General features: G+C 40.8%; 1 protein-coding gene across 1 annotated transcript in view; it reads left to right on the forward strand.

Moving 5' to 3' along the window:
* The window catches only part of LOC140479933 (AP-1 complex subunit mu-1-like), a 53,222-nt gene that overhangs the window by 18,339 nt on the left and 15,026 nt on the right, over positions 1-19,857 (forward strand). Inside the window, exons 4-8 of the mRNA XM_072574337.1 lie at positions 297-427; positions 5,837-5,984; positions 7,429-7,555; positions 10,458-10,594; positions 14,060-14,131. Of these exons, the coding sequence (XP_072430438.1) occupies positions 297-427; positions 5,837-5,984; positions 7,429-7,555; positions 10,458-10,594; positions 14,060-14,131 (615 nt within the window). The remainder of the gene's footprint in view (positions 1-296; positions 428-5,836; positions 5,985-7,428; positions 7,556-10,457; positions 10,595-14,059; positions 14,132-19,857) is intronic.

Here is a 19,857-nt window from a genome sequence, read left to right on the forward strand (position 1 = left end):
GACTAACACTGACTGCAATCTGTTGTTTTGTAATCAGAGGTTTTGCAAAGGGAAAAGTTAACTCTCCATCCAGAATTCAATTAATTAAGATGGATTTTACCAGCCATCTGACATAGATCTAGCATTTCCAGATGTGTTCTCTGTATCATGAAATATCTCTTGAAAAGTATTTTTGAAGGTGTATGGTTAATTGTTGGAAATTTTAAATGCAACAATCAAGTGAGATTTGTGTTGCAAAGTTGGTGCCTTAATCTATAATGCACCCCTAAAGATATGTTTCTCTTTTATAATTTTAGATCTTCATTGAGTACTTTGGAGATCTTGAACAAGAGAGTATACAGGACAACTTTATTCTAATGTACGAGCTTCTTGATGAAATTATGGACTTTGGTTACCCCCAGATCACTGAAACAGCCATATTACAGGAGTATGTATGTTCAGTGTATCCATTCTGTTGCATAGAAAAGAAAGCAAAAAAAATGTAATTCTAAAAAATTCCATAATGAGATTTGAAATGTTTATTTGCAATTTAAATGATAATTTTAAAATAATTTTACTATAATTCTGTCCATGCTAGTAGACTGAACTAAACTAGACTCAGTTAGGTCTTTACTGGATTAGTGGTGCTGGAAGAGCACAGCAGTTCAGGCAGCATCCAACGAGCAGCGAAATTGACGTTTCGGGCAAAAGCCCTTCATCAGGAATAAAATCCTGATTTTATTCCTGATGAAGGGCTTTTGCCCGAAACGTCAATTTCACTGCTCGTTGGATGCTGCCTGAACTGCTGTGCTCTTCCAGCACCACTAATCCAGTATTTGCTTTCCAGCATCTGCAGTTATTGTTTTTACCTCAGTTAGGTCTTTCCTTTCTGCTTTTTTTAAAAAAAAAAGCTTAAACCTTCCATTGTTTTGTTTTCACCCTTTTTTTAACTCACACTTTAAGTTTCTGTTGGAGTACAGTTTCATGGTGCCTTGTCTTAATAACCATTCTTCATGTATGAACTTTTGTGATTAACTAAGTTGAGTACCTGACTTCAGAGCAACATCACAACCAAACCATCTCCTGTTTACAAATATCATCCATATAAGCATAATTTTAGTGGAACTAACAGGATCAAGCATCTGAGATTTTTGCTGGCAGCAAAGAATGATTTGCCCGAAACATCATGTAAGGTTTAAAAAAAGAGAGGTCTTGATTGAGGCAGAATGGAGGGCAAACAGGACCTTAGTAATTTAAATATTCAAGTAAAGCTGTGTGTGAATTACCTCCTCTTTCATTATAACCTGAGCAACATGCCCATTGGTAAAGACAGACACAAAAAATTGATTCAGTACCTTAGTAGTTCCCTCTTCCTCCCTCCATAAATTTCCTTTTTATGCCTACTCACTCCATTTATCAGTCTTTTACTATTTTTCTGCCTGGACAGGTGATTTGTGGTGCAGAGTGTTGCCAACAGGGTGGATTCAATTCCTGCACCAGCTGAAGATGTCATGAAGGGCTCTCATTTTCAACCTCACCCCTTGCCTGAGGTATGGTGACCTTCAGGTTAAACCACCAGCAGTCATCTCTCTCCAAGACAACAGGTCTATAGTCCAGTAGGACTATGGTAACTTGACTTTGGCAGTGAGTTAACTCAGTTGGCTGGATGCCTGGTTTGTATGACAGGAGGATGTCAACGGTGTGGGTTCAACTCCTGCACCAGCTGAGGTTACTTTGGAGGACTTTCCTTCTCAACCCTTCCCCTCATCTGAGGTGTGATGATCCTCAGCTTAAATCACCAGCAATCATTTCTGTGAGTGAGCATCTCCCTGGTCTATGCTGGCTTTACCTTTTTTTTTTCCTTTTAAAGGCCTATGAATGAATATGATCATGGGATCATGGAATCCCTACAGTGCTGAAGCAGGCCATTCAGCCCATTAAGTGTACACCAACCCTACAAAGAGCTTCCCATCCAGATCCAGCCCGTCACCCTATATCATTAGTATTAATGGATCAAAACCTGCAACCCATTCTAAAAGATGAAAGACTTAACAGCAATCTAGGTTTGTTCAATATATCGCACCAGTTGTATGACACTATGATGTTTTGCTATGAATTCTTTGTCCTATGATCCTGCTCCACTAGCTACCTGAAGGAGCAGTGCTCCAAAAGCCTGTACTTCCAAATAAAACTATTGGACTATTAACTTGGTGTTGTGTATATCCATCTGACATCTGTCATAAGCACATTTCCTCTCCATCTTAATTTCATTCCATCTTTTGTCATTCAGGGATCTCTGGATTTGTTTGCTCTACTTCCTTCTTCAGTAGGAATATACCTTTACTATGTTTGAACTCTCTCTCCATTATCCTGCCCATTGTTAAGTTGTTTTGCCTGCTGATCTTTGAGCCTAATCCATTGTTACCTGATTGACATTGCCTTTACCCCAATTAATTATTATTATTCTGATTTGTTCCTTGTCCTTTTCCCTGGCTAACCTAAATCTTCTGATACAGTTATCATGGTCTCCTAAATGTTGCCCCACTGCCACTTGATCCACTTGGTCTATCTATGAACAAGGTCTAGCAATATCTTCTTTCGTTTTGGACTGGAGACTTATTGATGTTTTTTTAAAATCTCCTAAATAAACTCTTGTCCCACAATCTTTCCTTTACTAATATCCCAGTCTATTAAAGTCCACCATTATTGCCACTCTTTCAGTCTTGTAGCCAGTTCATTTCTTGGATCTTTCCCACCAAGTAATTGCACCAATTATTCCATAGCACCAGTCAAATAGACTCTGTCCATGATTACAATGGACAATTCCTTCTCCAGTACTGTGATGTTTTCTTTAATCAGTAATGCTATCCTTGTTCTTTTCTTACTTTATAATTTTTGAACACCTTAATATCCAGGAATATTCCACATCCAGGCCTGCCTTTCAGTGAAATTTTTGACTATTTCCATGTGCCTATCTGTACCTGCAATCTCACTCGCCACACTCTGTATAGAAGCATACGTGGATAGTATCCCTAACTTAGACATTACCAATTTACCTCTGCTAGTAACTCATCTAATAACGTTTTTAAGTATTGATGAGAAAGGATCTGTTGTCAAAGCACTTATCATGACAAATGGAAGGATGCCAGATTTCAAAGGGAGTGTCAATGTATACTGCATGCGAAAGGATGCTGATTGGTTCACAAGTCAACTCGAGTCAAGGTGTTGCTATGGGAAATGCATACACTCCAGGCTATGTGCCTCTTCCCTCTGTGTTTCTGATGAGGGCAAGCTGAAAAGCTTCAACATGTTTTGTTCTTTCAGTATATTCCTCTACTATTCTGCAACTTACTAAATCAACATTGCTGCTAAGAAAAAAGAATCACCATTTACTCTCCACTTCACTTAATTATTGGAAAAATATTCAAACCTGACTTTTTTAAAACAGTAGTAATCGATTTCCCAGATCTTGGGCCATTTTGTAGACAGGGAAACATAGTTGCTGTATTCACCAACTATTCAACTCCCAGCCTTCCTATGAAGTCACAGTTGGTTTGTCTTTTTTTTGTTGCCACTTTCTTAACTCCGCCCCAACTCCAGTTTCTGATTTTGTCCTCGGGTAAGTGACCCTACAGAAGTCCTGATTTCATTCCGATATGCTCAAACTTTGGATTCTCTCCTCGAGCCTGGCCCTCAATTTGTTTTCTCCCGGGTGATCCTCATTGCAAGTAAGAGGAGCAGCTGAGGGCAAATGCCTTTCCAGAACAGCTTGTTAGGAGCAGGAAGTTTTTCCCTAAGCCCAAAGAACCAGGCAGCCTTCAAAACCTTGCAACTTTTGTCTAAACATCCCTCCATCATGATTAGGTTCCCATATGCTGCATCTGCCTCACTCAAACCCTGTAACTGAAACTGTCCGGGTCATTTTGGTGCTCAACCCTCTGTGAGTCACCATCGTCCCCCAAACTCTCTCGCTCTCATACAGACCTGGCTGCCTCTTATAGGCTTCAGCTTTGTGTGGAGCTGGCTTCCTTTCAAAAGGACCTCCAGCCTGTCAACTAAGCCACCTATGAATGCACAAAAAGTTGACAGCAGCTTTGTAATTGAATTCTGGGGGTTATTTGGTAAATGCATTTTCCAAATCTCATTAGAATCTTATTTCCCATTGCACAGGACCTGCTCCCAGGCTAAAATTCATTCCTTTGTTTTCAACTCAGCCAGAGACTGAATCTGAATAATTTTTGACCAGCATGACTCTGAAAGTTCTTGCCCTAACCAGCTGAACCACAGGTTGCCTGTAACTTCCGTTTTAAGTTCTAACTTGATAAATTCTTCCTTAGTTACTCAATAGACTGAATTTAAGCCTTTCGCTCAAACTATGTAAGTCTATCTAATCATGCTATTTCTGTTGGGAATTAAAATTTCAAATTGATAACCTCTCATTGGATCATCATTTCCAGCACTTTATTTTTATTTTTCAGGCTTCCAATATCCAAAGCTTTTTTCCCCATTATCTGTCTACAATAATTTATAGCTGTTTTCTATAAAAACTCGCATTGGTAGGTTAATAATGGTCAAGCAAAGTCAGATGACCTATGAAATTTAGGAATAAAAATAATATGGAATAGATCAGTACAGTGAATTGAAATGTTCTAGATTGAATTGGATCAGGTTAGCTCAGCTAAATTGATATCGAAAGACTCCTTGGAGTTTGTTAACCTATAACACATTTATTAATACATACTGAACTCTGAGAAGGAAAATGAGGAAGGGAAGATTGTCCATGCTAAAGCATTGCTAACACAAAAACAATGGTTATGTAAGGTGCATTTTGCAGTGGACACTGTTCAGGTACCTTTTTTGAATGACTTTTGAGGCAGGGTGGTGGGATTAGAGAAATTGATATAATAGGAGAAAAATTGGTCTTCCCAGCTAACCAAACCTTTCAATATTATACAAAAGGGAAAACACAAGCATTGATGGGTGGATGTGAGAAGGTGAGGGAATATAGCCAGTGGCCGGGACGCTAAATGTCTTCAAGGCAGAGATTGATAAATTCTTGATGTCACAAGGAATTAAGGGCTATGGGGAGAACGCGGGTAAGTGGAGTTGAAATGCCCATCAGCCATGATTGAATAGCGGAGTGGACTTGATGGGCCGAATGGCCTTACTTCCACTCCTATGTCTTATGGTCTTAAAATGGAACTTGAATGTGTTTTCTAAAAACAGTACACTGTGAAGAACCCCTCAGCACATAAAGGCGGAAATGGACAGAATGTTTCCCCTTAAGTCTAAAAATCTATTCTGCTGAAAACTTTATAAAGTTCTTTTTGTTCAGATTCGGATTAGGAAGAGATAACCAAATGACATCCACCAGGCTCCAATTCGAAGAAAAATAAACAAATTTGATTTGGTTACTTGTCCTTTGTTGTTCTATAGCATTTTTTTAGATCGTCACTTTGCCTTATGTTCCCCATCTCACTCCTCAGTTTCTCAACTAAGACCTCTTCTGCATTTTCCAACCCTCCTCCTGCTAAAGCTTCACAGAGTTTCAGCTGCTTCAATCCACTTTCTGGAACTTCCTTGATACAATTCTTTGTCTCTGCTCACTTATGAGGAAACCTTGTGAAACCCAAGCTTTCTAACTTGTTTCTGTCTTAACCACCATCATCTCTCCATCCATGGCTCAACATTGTTTCACTTATCTATTCCTTTTCCTCCTTCCTCCTATACATTGTAATCTCTGAGGCATTTTTAAGTTAATGGCACTATAAAAGCAAATGGTTATTGTAATAGTTCATTCTGTTTGAAAATGTGTAAAGCATTTCATCTCTGTCCGTCATTTTGTGGTTTGACACAGATATATTACACAGGAAGGTTACAAATTGAAGCAGGGAGCACCTAAACCCCCAGCTGCTGTCACCAATGCAGTATCCTGGAGATCTGAAGGAATCAAGTATCGGAGGAATGAACTTTTCATGGATGTCATTGAATCTATTAACTTCTTGGTTAGTGTGTACTTTGGAAGGTAACCTTGGGTATTGATATAGAACAGTTGAGTTAAATGTACCTACACTGCCTGGTTAAAAATGATTAACTCAATAAGAACGTGAAAGAATGGGAGCAAAGTTAGGCCATACAGCCCCAGAGTTTGTTTTCCCATTCAATAAGATCATAGCCAATCTGATCTTGGCCTCAACTCCTTATTCCTGCCTGTTTCACATCACTGAAGTCCTCTATGCTCCAAGAATCTGTCTTTCTCAGACTTGACTATCTTCAATGGCTCAGCCTCCATAACTCTTCAGGGTTGAAATTCCAAAGCTGTCTAACAAAAGACATGGAAAGTGCAGTTAAAATGTTTTCTCTGAGCTGGTGAGTCTAGAACCAGGGGGCACAGCTTCAAAGGAAAAGGGATGCCACTTGTGTCTGAGTTGAGGAGAGATAGTTTTAGTCAGAGGGTTGTGAACCTTAGGGATTCTCTACCCCTGAGGACGATGAAAGCTCAGTCTTTCTGTATGTTCAAGGTCGTGATTAATACACCTCTGGTTATGAGTGGCACACAGGGTTATGGAGTGAATAAAAGACATTGATTGTATTGAATGGTGGGGCAGGCTTAGTGGGCCGAATAGCATATTCCCATTCTTATATTCCTATACTAAACATCTCTGTCATTGTTACCAACATGTATAACAACTTTTAACTCAATCCCTTCCTCTTGCATATTCTGAAGAATACTCTGCATGCTCTCTGATGGCCCCTCCCCTGAGCACACAGATGACACAGGGAGCTGTCAGTTGTTTACAGAATTGTTTTGTGTGTTCCTCTAACTCTGAAATCTTCTATAACCACTGCATTTCAATGCTTTGCTATTTCTTCCTACGTAGCCCAATGATGCCGTTGTCTGGATTGCACCACTTCAGGGTATTGTCACTTCCAGCAGTCAGTATCTGAGAGTGGCACAAAGATTCCAAAGCTGTTTGCCTCTTGCTACCCTTCCAGGTGGTCAATCAACTACTGCCTTTAGCCCCATCTGCCTTTGGGGTGACCACTTCCCCCTCACTGTGTCCCACTGTTCCCTCTCGCTCTACTACAGTTCTATCTTGTATTCATTCTTTAATCCTCATGCCAGTCAGACACTGTCCCTGTTAGACTTGCTGTTTAACCTCTTTCTGTGTGCTGCTCTTTATCAAGCTCAATCTTTAGTCCTTTCACTGTCTCACATTGTGCCCTCTCCAACTTTCTCTTTTATTATCTCCTCATTCGCACACTGCTCCCTGCCAGCCTAACTCTTTCATCCTGTCACCACCGCTGCATCACTGCCATGGTTAGAGATATGGAAACTGTCCTAATCTCCATAACTCCAAACATATATAAAGCCATAGCTATCAGTGAAACAGTAACATTAATGAGCCTTCTAAAGAACTCCAGACATCTAAAAGTGAATTTTTGCAGGTTAATGCTCGTGGCTGTGTGGTTCACAGTGAGATTTTGGGACAGATTCTGATAAACTGCTGCTTGAGTGGGATGCCCGAAGTCACTTTATGTTTTAACGACAATGCTCTTTTCAACCAGAACCCAAGTAAGTATCCAACGTGAAATGAAAGAAAATGGTAATTTAAAAGGCGTAGAATGTCTCCCAAGAGCAACATTTTTTACAATTTTTCCCAGTCACATACCCTGTTGTTAGTAAAACCTGCTGTTGAAGCTTTTGTTTTACCTGCACTTACTAGGACAGATACAAGAATGGCCAATTTCAAGGCGAGCAACAATTTGTACTGCACAAGAAAGGATGCTGACTGGTTGGCAGGTCAGCTTTGGTTTGAGACGTTGCTATGGAGAATGCACCAGGAAGGTGCTGTTCTCCAGTGTTATTATTTAATTCAATAAATGCACAATATAGACAAATTCCATTTGCTTAAAAAAGGATAGGTCCCTGTGTATGAATATATAAGTATATTCAATTGAATGTTGGAGGTTGCTTGCATTGGTGGATCATGATAACAGGTTGTGGGAATCAGTGATGGCCCCTTTGTTTCACTTTTATGACACTGCAGATTGTGGCTCTTGGATCCTGGTTCAGTACAGCAGTCCTCTAGCTTTGCCCCACCTGTCTCCTTGTGGGGGGCCTGTTTCTGTTTCAAGATGCCTCTCTCTTGCAGTGTATTAACTGTTCTCCTTGAAGTGACTATCACCAGACAGTTTTATCACAATCAAAAGCAAACAGCTGAAAATGTTAACTTGATGGATCATTGTTCCACAAAGCAAAGTAAATTATGCTGGAATTCCTTGTGATGTGTTCTTCCTGTCTAGTTCAACACTCGTCAAACATGGCTGAGTCTCAAAGGACATGGCTGCTAAACTGGGATTGCAGCAATTGGCAAGGGAACCAACAAGAGGGAAAAGTCTACTTGACCTTGTCCCCACTAATTTGTTGCAGATGCACCTGTCAATGACAACATGGATAGGAGTGACCACTGTGTTGTCCATTGTTCTATCTTCAAGTTCTGGGTACCCTGCATTGCTTGTGTGGTACTACACAATGGCTGCTAAATGTTAAATGGCTGATGACTGGCCATCCATGAGGCACAGTGAGCCATCAGTAGAATTGGAATACAATCTGCACCCTTACAGTCCCTCATATTACCCCCCCCCCCTCCACCATTCTCAAAAAATTGGGAAAATGACCATGCTTCAATAAAGATTGCAGGAGGACATGCCAAAAGCAGGGCCAGGTATTAGCGAGTTTTCAGAAGATTTGTAGCTCAGATTGAGGTTTTGGATGTAGGTTTGCTTGCTGAGCTGGAAGGTTCATTTCCAGATGTTTCGTCACCCTACTAGGTAACATCTTCAGTGGTCCTTGGGCGAAGCACTGCTGAAAATTCCTGCTTTCTATTTATACAAAGAAACCCAAACATATAAATAGAGGCCCACTGAAGATGTTACCTAGTAGGGTGATGAAACGTCTGGAAATGAACCTTCAAGCTCAGCGAGCAAACCTACGTCCAGCACCAGGTATACTTAAAAAGAAGTATCAACCTGGTGAAGCTACAACATAAGGACTACTTACATACCAAACAGTGAAAGCAGCTTGTTGATCGATTCCGCTACCAATGGATCAGTTTTAAACCCTGCAGTCCTGCAGAATCTAGTTTGGACTGATAGTGGGCAGTTAAACAACAGGAGTTGGAGACCCCCTTCTTTTTTAATTAGCCAGCATTGTGGGCTAGGGCAGCATTTACTCCCCATCCTTAATTGCCTAGAAGGCAGTTAAGAATCATCATATTATTGTGGGTCTGGAGTCATGTGATGTATAGTCACGAGACTAGATAAGGATGGTAGTTTCCTTCCTTAAAGGTCGTTAGTGAACCTACTGTGTTTTTTATACAACAGTTGATGCTGATTACATGTTGCCATTGTGCCAGCTCCAATTTTATTGACTTCAAATATCCCCAACTGCCATGGTAGGTTTTGAACCCTTGTCTGGATGTTGGTCTGGGATTCTGGGTTGCTAGTCCAATGCCTCTATCACTACCTCATGGCTTTACCTTGATACATCCCAATCCTTAAAGATTAGCACACAAATGCAAAAAAAAAAGGTGACTTGACACTTTCAGAGTCAAAAGACTGCTCTGGAATCCTTGAATTATCTTAAGATAACACAGTCTGATTGTCTGGTTTGGCTGAAATTGAATCCACAAAATGAATCATATGACTTCTGAGAGCCATTTTGTAAAACGTCATGTGTCCATTTTAAAGACAGATTAGCTTTCTTTACAAGATATATAATTTCCGTATTTATGCCTAAGCATATTTTGCTTGAGAAGGGAAATGTGTAACTTAAATCCAGTTTTATGAAGATCTGAAATTAGGTCATAATTAAAACCTTGTGTAACAGATTCAACCATTATAAATCATAGTCAAGAACTACTTCTCTGATCTTCTGTTTTTTTTAGAGCAACTTCTTGCTTAAGGCAGGATGTGGAGGTGCCAGTGTTGGACTGGGGTGGACAAGGTCAGAAGTCACATGACACCAGGCAATAGTCCAACAGGTTTATTTGAAATCTCAAGCTTTTGGAGCACTGCCCCTTCATCAGGTGAAGGCACTTCAAAAGCTTGTGATTTCAAATAAACCTGGTGTCGTGTAATTTCTGACCTTCCTATAGACTGGGTTGTTGGCTGGCAAATGTCATTTCTATCATGGTATAGTACTAGAAAGAATTTTATTTTCATAGTTACATTTCAATTTTAAAGCTATACGTTTTGAAATCAATAGACAGATATATTCAGCACTGGAATCCCAATAACTATATAATATAACGATACAAGTCCAAGAAGACATTTCTGCCAGAAACATTGAAACTCATGTTGTGTAAAATTGCTTCATTTTAAAAACAATTTAAACTGATTTAACAGCATTTCACTCATAGATAAATGAATTAAGAGCTTCAATCCTCATCAATAACACCCTTTTTGCTCTAAAGGAGAAAATGTGGTGGACTTTGAGGACGTAAAATTTCATTCTTGCGTCCGGCTGTCTCGCTTTGAAAATGAACGTGTCATCTCCTTCATCCCACCAGACAAGGATTTTGAGCTGATGTCATATCGCATCACCAGTCAAGTAAGATATGAATAATTTTATTAGGATATTATAATAGTGATATGCAGTATAATAAACAAAAGATGTATCTGAGAAAAGAATTGGGCATGTGAAAGAACTTCAATGAATTTGTGGCATATCATATTGCTATATATCTGTCTTGTCCTTGTAACATCTTTACTTAATCAATATACCTGGCAGATTACTGCCATGACAGTACCCCCACAGACCATTCTTGGTGAGGCTGATTTGGGGTCAGGAACACAGAATCTCAGAAGAGATATAGCACAGAAAGAGGCCACTCGGCCAACTCTCTCCAATGGCTCTTCAAATGACAATTAAGCCATAATGCCATTTTTATGTCTTTTCTTCACAACCTTGAATATTGTTTCTATTTAAATAATCATACAATGCCCTTTTGAATGCCTTAGTAAACCTACCTCCATCATGCTTTCATGCAGTGCATTCCAGACCTGAACCATTTGTGTGAAAAAGTTCTTTCCCACATTGCATTTGCTTCTTTTGCAAATTACTTGATGCTTTTTGAGACCAGTTTTGTCCCTGTCTACTGTCAAATCCTTAATAATAATGAAAATTTCATCAGATCGTCACTTTCTCTTCAAGAAGAACATTTCAACCTTTCAATCTATTGTCATAAATAAAGTTTCTTATCCCTTGTAAATCCCTTCTACATTCTCTCTACTGCCTTCACATCCTTCATATGGTTTGGTACCCAAAACTGTTCACGGTACTCCGGGTAAGGTCTAACGAGTGGTCTTGTGCATGTTCAAAATCACGCTTGTTCTTGTATTCTATGCTTCTATTAATAAAAGCTAGGGATACTGTATGCTTTACTTATTGCTCTCTCTATCTGTCCTGCTACTTCCAATGATCTGTAACCACATAGACCAGGTGTCTCTGCTCCTGGATCCCATTTAGTATTGTATCCCTTATTTTATATTGTCTGTCCATGTTATTCCTACTAAAATGTGTCACATGTGACATTTCTCTGCAGTGAGCTTTATTTGCCACTTCATTTGCCCACTTCACCAAATTGTCTATGTTCTTTTGAAGTTTTACACTGTCCTTTATAATGCTTTGAAGTTTCATACTATCTGCAAACTGTGAACTTGTCTCCCACACGCCATGATCCAGACCATAACTACACATCAAGAAAACCAAATGTCACAATGCTAAACTAAGGGAAACTCCATTACAAAGCACCTTCCAGCCTGAAAATGATCCATTGACCATTATTCTATTTCTTATTACTCAGCTCATCCATGTTGCTACTGTCCCTTTTATTTCGTAAGTTATAACTTTTCTCATAAGTCTGTTGTGTGGCACTATATTGAGCATTTTGTGGAAGTCCACTCTCATCACATCAACAGCATTGCCCTTGTAGACTCTTTCTATTAGCTCTTCAAAAAAAAACTCCTGCAAGTTGATCAAACACCATTTACGTTGGCAAGAAAGCCCCCTGAAGTTGGCACACAGTGAAAGGAAGTGCCGTACCATCTGCAGTCTTGGGTTGATGCAACACCTCCCTGCCTGCACACTCTTGCACCATCTTTCCCCTCTCCCACTCCATCTCCACTCTGGTCCGCACCCAACCAATCTCCAGGTAATTCCATCCACAAATGTGGTACGGTTGCAGTGGCTACTTGTGCTCAAAGATTGTAAACTGAGAGGGCGTGGAATGCCCTACCTGCTAATGTAGTCAACTCAGCCACATTAGGGAGATTTAAACAATTCTTAGATAAACACGTGGATGATTTTGGGATAGTGTAGGGGGACAAGCTGAGAATAGTTCACAGGTCAACGCAACATCGAGGGCTGAAGGGCCTTTTCTGTGCTGTATTGTTCTATGTTCTATGTTATCATCATTGCTGATGTGTTGAAGGGCCTCTTCGTGGCTGTTCAGCATCAGGAGCTGAGTGGAAGCTCAGTGCGAAGCTGAGTGCAACACCTGGCCATTCCTGTACACCGCTTCTGATCTGTTAAAGCACCTTATTTTACAGTGTTCACATACTTTAAATTACTTCAGGAGTTCCTTCTTGAATAACCCAAAAAGTTCCCCAGGGTCGTTAGGTGGTAAGGACCTGGTCCAACTGCTGGTAACTCTAGAACTGACCCTTCAGTTACTGTCACTGAGCCTCTATCCCAGTTGTTACCTCCCCCTACTCCGCATACATGCCATTGGCAATAAATAGGAGTCAAGTCAGATGGAAGATTAATGGGATGGCAATCTAATGATGATTGCTGCTACTTCAAATATCTAGGAGAATGTTTAGATTTAAATGCTGGTCTCAACCTAATGGTGAAAGGTTTATCTGTTAATATTTGGGATCCAATTTTATTAATATGACAGCATATATTGCTGGGTCTTATTCTGATATAAAAGTAATACAGGAACAATATTATTGACTGAGATGCTGTCTGAGCTCATAATTGCAAAGCCTTGGATGTGCATTTTCATGGAGTTGACTCTGAGCCAATTTAAAATTACAGGTGGTACCCAGTTCTGGGACTGCCACCTCCACTCCCAATGCCCAGGTTTTCACTGATTCAAGTTGTGAGCCTGTACTCTGCACTTGCAGCCTAGATGGCTTCATTGTGCAGGTACATGTCTCATAAGCCCTAGAATGTATGTGGAACTAGACCAGCCTCTCCATCAATCATAGTCCACATCCCCTTGGTGGTGTTGTGAACCCTAGCCTGGATTTAGGAACTTATGTCTGAAAGGCAAATTCAACGGCCCTTCCATTACCCCCACACACCCTCAATTCCAACCCATGACCCTTTCCACCCCACCAATGATTCCCATACCATTTTTCCTCTGCACATTATATACAGAACAAATAAAGCATATAGTTGACAGGGTCTGAGGGTGAGGGCTAGAGGGTCCTAACTGCCTTCAATATAGTTGGGTTTGAGTCTTACTAAATTGAGATGGTAAATCAAGTCAGCCCATCTTGGCACTCAGCCATCTTATTATTCACCAAAGCTCAGCTTCTGGGATCAGCAGGCCTGACTCCATCCCACAGCTGGAGCACTTCTACCGAGGTAAGCCCAGCAAGTCAGGAATAAGCCCTTCTTCAGGAATGCCCGAAACGTCGATTCTCCTGTTCCTTGGATGCTGCCTGACCTGCTGCGCTTTTCCAGCAACACATTTTCAGCTCTGATCTCCAGCATCTGCAGTCCTCACTTTCTCCTCCAGCAAGTCAGGACCTTTCTTTTGCAAGCTATGCCTTAGTCGCAAAAATCCAGGCCTTCCTCTTGTAGGAACCGAATTGGTCATTACAAGAGCAATTAATTTGTTGCAAAATTCCAACAGAATGAATGAAAGATATGTGCATATAACAAACATTATAGATTTAAATATTTATAGGAAAATAGCATTCAATTTAACTTAATTTAATCTATTTAGTTAATTGAATAAACTGCTTGAGAGTGTATTATATTGATGTGTGCATGTCTGTTCAGGTCCAACCATATCTATTTGTTGAAGCAAATGTGCAGAGATACACACACAGCAGAATAGAAATCACAGCAAAGGTAAGAAATTGATTGGAAAGTAAAGGAATGTTTGGTTTATGGCATAAATAGAATGCTTAATTAGTCTTTTTATAGTTATAAAGCTCAGAACAAGAGACCTGATGGTGTCAAAAGAAAACTCATAATTAAATATTCTTTAATTTAAAAGAAAGTTCTGTTCACCGTTGTTCTCTCCTTAACTCCCTTTACGTTATTGTGAATTGTGAAATGAATGAATTGAAGTGAGTTACTTCCAATAATATGCATGTCCACTGCCCTTGACGTCTATGCAGCATTTGATAGTGTGTGGTGTCAAGTAACCATGGCAAAACTAGAGTCAGCGGGAATCGGCAGGAAAAATTTCTGTTGGTTGAAATCATACTTGGCTCAAAGAAAGATAGCTGTAGTTTATAGTCAAACATCTCAGGATGTTGTCCCAAGGAATTCCTGCAGCAGTGTCCAATGACCCACCATCTTCAGGTGATTCATCAAAATGATCTTCCATCCATCAGAAGGTCAGAAGTGGGACTGTTTGGCGATGATAGCACAATTTTCATCACTATTTGCTCAACTACTGAAGCAATTGACTTAAAATGTAGCAATACATGGGCAATAAGCTTGGACTGATGTGTGGTAAGGATATTAATTATCACTTAAGTGCCAGGCGATGATCATTTTCAACAAGAGGGAATGCAAATACAACCCTTTGACTTTTAATGCCATTATCATTACCAAATCCCTACTGTCAACACTCTGTGGGTTACCATTGAGCAGAGACTGAACTGATCTGAACAGCTATGTAAATACTGCAGCTCCAGGAGAGGAGCAGTAGCTAGAAATTTTGCAGAATGTAACTCACCATCTGGCTCTTGAAAGTCTGTCCATCAACTACAAAATACAAGTCAAGGAACAAAGATGGACTTTAGTAGAGTGATGTGCTCCTCTTGTCAGATGTAGGAAATTAGGGAACACTTCCATGTTTCCATGTCTGCAGGAAGTGTCTTTGGTTGCAAATCCTATCAGATCACATGGATTGGTTGGAATGGCATTTAGAGGCAATGAGGAATTTGCAGGAACTAGGGGATGTGATGGATGGTAGTTTTAGGAAGGGAGAAAAAGCTGCAGATTATCAGGTAGATGGGTTATCGCTAGGAAAGGTAAGAGAAGGGGGTAGGTAGTGCAGAAGTCTCCCTGTGGCTATCCCATCTCAAACAATGTAGGGGGTGATGGACTCTCAGGGGAATGTAACATGAACAGTCATGTTTGTGATACCAAGACAGGCTCTAATGTAATGAGGAGTACGTCAAGTTCCAAGTGATCGATTGTGATAGGGAACTCTCTAGTCACGGGCACATACAGACGTTTCTGTGGCTGGCAGCAAGAAGTCAGAATGACGTGTTGCCTCCCTGGTTCTAGGATCAAGGCTATCTCAGTGAGAGTGCAGAATATTCTCAAAGGGGAGAGGACCAACAGGATGTCATTGTACACATTGGAACTAAAGACATAGGAATGAAAAAGGATGAGATTCTGAAGGGAGAATATAAAAAGTTAGGCAGGAATTTAAAAAGAAGGTCCTCAAGGGCAGTAATATCTGGATTACTCCCAGTGCTATGAGCTAGTGAGGTTAGGAATAGGAGGGTAGAACAGATGAATGCATGGCTGAGGAGCTGGTGCAGGAGAGAAGAGTTCACATTTTTGGATTATTAGAATCTCTTCTGGGGTAAAATTGACCTGCACAAGAAGGACAGATTGCACCGAATTGGAAGGGGACTAATATTCTGGCAGGTAGATTTGCTAGATCTACTCTCGAGGATTTATACCAGTTGGTGGGGACCCAGGGCGATAAGAAGGAAAGAGATCAGTCTGAGACTGCTACAGTTGGGAAAAGGATAAAGTCAAACAATCTGGGCTGGTAGGACCAAAGCAGAGAACAAGGTAGGACCAATAAATTAAACTGCACTTATTTCAATGCAAGAGGCCTAACAGGGAAGGCAGATGAACTGACGGCAGGTTAGGAATATGAGACTGGGATATCATAGCAATTACAGATATGTGGTTTAGGGATGGACAGGACTGGCAGCTTAGTGTTCCAAGATACAAATGCTACAGAAAGGGTAGAAAGCAAGGAGTAGTGCTTTTAGTAAGGGATAAATTACAGCTGTTCTTAGGGAGGATATTCCTGGGATTATATCCAGAAAGGTTATTTGGGTGGAACTGAGAAATACAAAAGGGATGATCACTTTATTAGGATTATCCTATAGACACCCCCAGTAGTCAGTGGGAAATTGAGAAACAAATTTGTAAGGAGATCTCCATTATCTGTAAGGATAATAGGGTGGTTATAGTAGAGGATTTTAACTTTCCACACATGGACTGATATAGTGTCAAGGGCTTAGGTGGAGAGGGATTTGTTAGGTGTGTACAAGAACGTTTTGTGAGACAGTAGAAGGATTAGAGAAGCTGCAAAACTTGACCTACTCTTGGGAAATAAGTCAGGGCTGGTGAGCATTTTGAGGTCAACAACCATAATTCTAATAGTTTTAAAATAGTGATGGAAAAGTATAGACTAGATCTCCAAGTTTAAGTCCTAAATTGGAGGGAGGCCAACTTTGACAGTATCAAGCAAGAACTTTCAAAAGTTGATTTGGGGGTGGATGTTTGCAGGTAAAGGGATGGCTGAAAAATGGGAAGCCTTTAAAAATGAGATAACAAGAGTCCAGAGAAAATATGTTCCTGTCAGGGTGCAAGGCAAGGCTGGTAGGTATAGGGAATGCTGGATGACTAGAGAAATTGAGGTTTTGGTCAAGGAAAAGAAGGAAGCATATGTCTGGTATAGATAGAAGAGATCGAGTGAATCCTTAGAAGAGTATAAAGGCAGTAGGAGTATACTTAAGAAGGAAATCAGGAAGGCAAAAAGGAGACATTAGATAGCTTTGGCAAAATAGGGTTAAGGACATTCTAAAGGGATTTTATAAATGCATTAAGGACACAAGGGTAACTAGGGAGAGAAAAAGACTCCTCAAAGATCAGCAAATGTGTGGAACCACAGGAGATGGAGGAGTTACTAAATGAATATTTTGCATCAGTGTTTACTGTGGAGGAGGACATGGAAGATATGAAATGTGAGGAAATAGATGATGACATTTTTCAAAATGTCTATTACAGAGGTGGTGGTGCTGAATGTCTTAAAATGCATAAAGGTGGATAAATCCCCAGGACCCAATCAGGTGTACCCAACTCTGTGGAAAGTGATTGCTGGGCCCCTTACTGAGATATTTATATCATCAATAGTCACAGGTGAGGTGCCAGAAGACTGGAGGTTGGCTAACGTGATGCCAGTATTTGAAAAAGGTGGTAAGGAAAAGCCAGGGATCTATAGACCGGTGAGCCTGACATTGGTGGTGGGCAAGTTGTTGGAAGGAATCCTGAAGAACAGGATTTCCATGTATTTGAAAGGCAAGGACTGATTAGAGATAGTCAGCATGGCTTTGTGCATGGGAAATCATGTCTCACTAATTTGATTAAGGTTTTTTGATGAAGTGACGAAGAGGATTGATAAGAACAGAGAAGTGAATGCGATCTCTATGGACTTCAGTAAGGTGTTCGGCAAGGTTCCCCATGGGAGACTGATCGGCAAGGTTAGATCTCATGGAATACAGGGAGAACTAGCTGTTTGGATACAGAACTGGCTCGAACGTGGAAGACAGAAGGTGGTGGTGGAGGGTTGCTTTCCAGACAAGATGTCTGTGACCAGTGGTGTGCCACAAGGAATAGTGCTGGGTCCACTGCTTTTCATCATTTATATAAATGATTTGAATGTGAACATAGAAAGTAAAGTTAGTAAGTTTGCAGATGACATCAAAATTGGAGGTGTTGTGGACAGCGAAGAAGTTTACCTCCGAGCATAATGGGATCGATCAGACAGGCCAATGGACCGAGGAGTGGCTGATAGAGGTTAATTCAGATAAATGTGAGGTGCTGCATTTTGGAAAGTCAAATGAGGGCACGACTTATACACTTAACATTAAGATCCTGGGGAGTGTTGCTGAACAAAGCGATCTTGGAGTGCAGGTTCATAATTCCATGCAAGTAGAATCTCAGGTACATAGGATAGTGAAGAAGGTATACTTTCCTTTATTGGTCAGAGTATTGAGTACAGGAGTTGGGAGATCATGTTGACATTGGTTAGGCCACTTTTGAAACATTGTGTGCAATTCTTGTCTCCTTCCTATCAGAAAGATGTTGCAAAACTTTAAAGGGTTCAGAAAAGATTTAGATTAGCTTACTTACAGTGTGGAAACAGGCCCTTCGGCCCAACAAGTCTACACCAACCCACCGAAGCGCAACCCACCCAGACCCATTCCCCTACATTTACCCCTTCACCTAACACTACGGGCAATTTAGCATGGCCAATTCACCTAACCTGCACATTTTTGGATTGTGGGAGGAAACCCACGCAGGCACGGGGCGAATGTGCAAACTCCACACAGAGAGTCGCCTGAGGCGGGAATTCATCCCGGGTCTCTGGCGCTGTGAGGCAGCAATGCTAACCACTGTGCCACCGTGCTGCCCATTTACAAGGATGTTGCCAGGGTTGGAGGGTTTGAATTATAGGGAGAGGTTGAATATGCTGGGGCCGTTTTCTCTGGAGTATCAGAGGCTGAAGGTGACCTTATAGAGGTTTATAAAATCATGAGGGGCCTGGATAGGGTAAATAGACACTGTTTTCCCTGGTGGGGGAGTCCAGAATTAGAGGGCATGGGTGAGGGGGGAAAAATTTAAAAGTTTCCTGAGGGGCAACTTATTGATGCAGAGGGTGGCACATTTACAGAATGAGCTGCCAGAGAAAATAGTGGAAGCTGGTACAATTCCAACATTTAAGAGGCATTTGGATGGGTATATGAATAGGAAGGGTGATTTGGGACTAGATTAATTCAAGATATTGGTCAGCATGGGCCAAGCTGTTTCCATGATGTATGTCTCTGAGTATGGAAATCTCTCTCTTTCCATAAATGAGTGTAGCTCCTGTAACACTCAAGGAGGCCAGCAACATCTAGGCCAAAGCAACCCATTTGGTTGGCTCCCTATCTAACACCTCCAGCATTTAATCTGTCCACCAGTGATGCTCAGTGGCAGCAGCGTGTACCATCTTCAAGATGCATTACAGAAATTCACCAAGGCTCCTTGGACTGCACCTTCCAAACTTGTGACCTCTATCATCTCAAAGGCCAAAGGCAGCAGATACTAGGGAGCACCCCCAGGTGCAAGTTCTTCTCCAAGCTAATGTGGAAATATACTCCCATTCTTTTATTGTTTCTGTGTCAGAGTCTTGGAATTCCTTCTCTGACAGCAGTCTGAGTCTACCTGTACTCCACTGGTTCAAAAGAGCAGCTCACCACAATCTTCTTACAAACAATTGGTGATGGGCAATAGGTGCTGACAATGGCCAAATCTCATGAATAAATACAATCGTATCTGCCCAGCTTTATTCATGGAACAGTAGGGCATGGATTTTGTATTCTGTCTTTTGAATGTAGCTCAAAATAAAGAGCAAGTAGTTATGTTTCCTTGCAGTTACATATTGTATTGCACACTTAGTTTCAAGGAGCTACCTATAGCCAAGATCTTTCAGTTGTATTATGCTGTGAAGTGAAAAGCCATTTAATTAAATTGTCACTGTTTATGTCTGTTCCCTAGCCTTACCTTATATTTGACAATTTAGGTGCCATTTGCCATTCCCATTAAAG

Source organism: Chiloscyllium punctatum, chromosome 7 (assembly GCF_047496795.1).
Source record: "Chiloscyllium punctatum isolate Juve2018m chromosome 7, sChiPun1.3, whole genome shotgun sequence".
In the NCBI taxonomy this organism is placed as follows: Eukaryota; Metazoa; Chordata; class Chondrichthyes; order Orectolobiformes; family Hemiscylliidae; genus Chiloscyllium; species Chiloscyllium punctatum.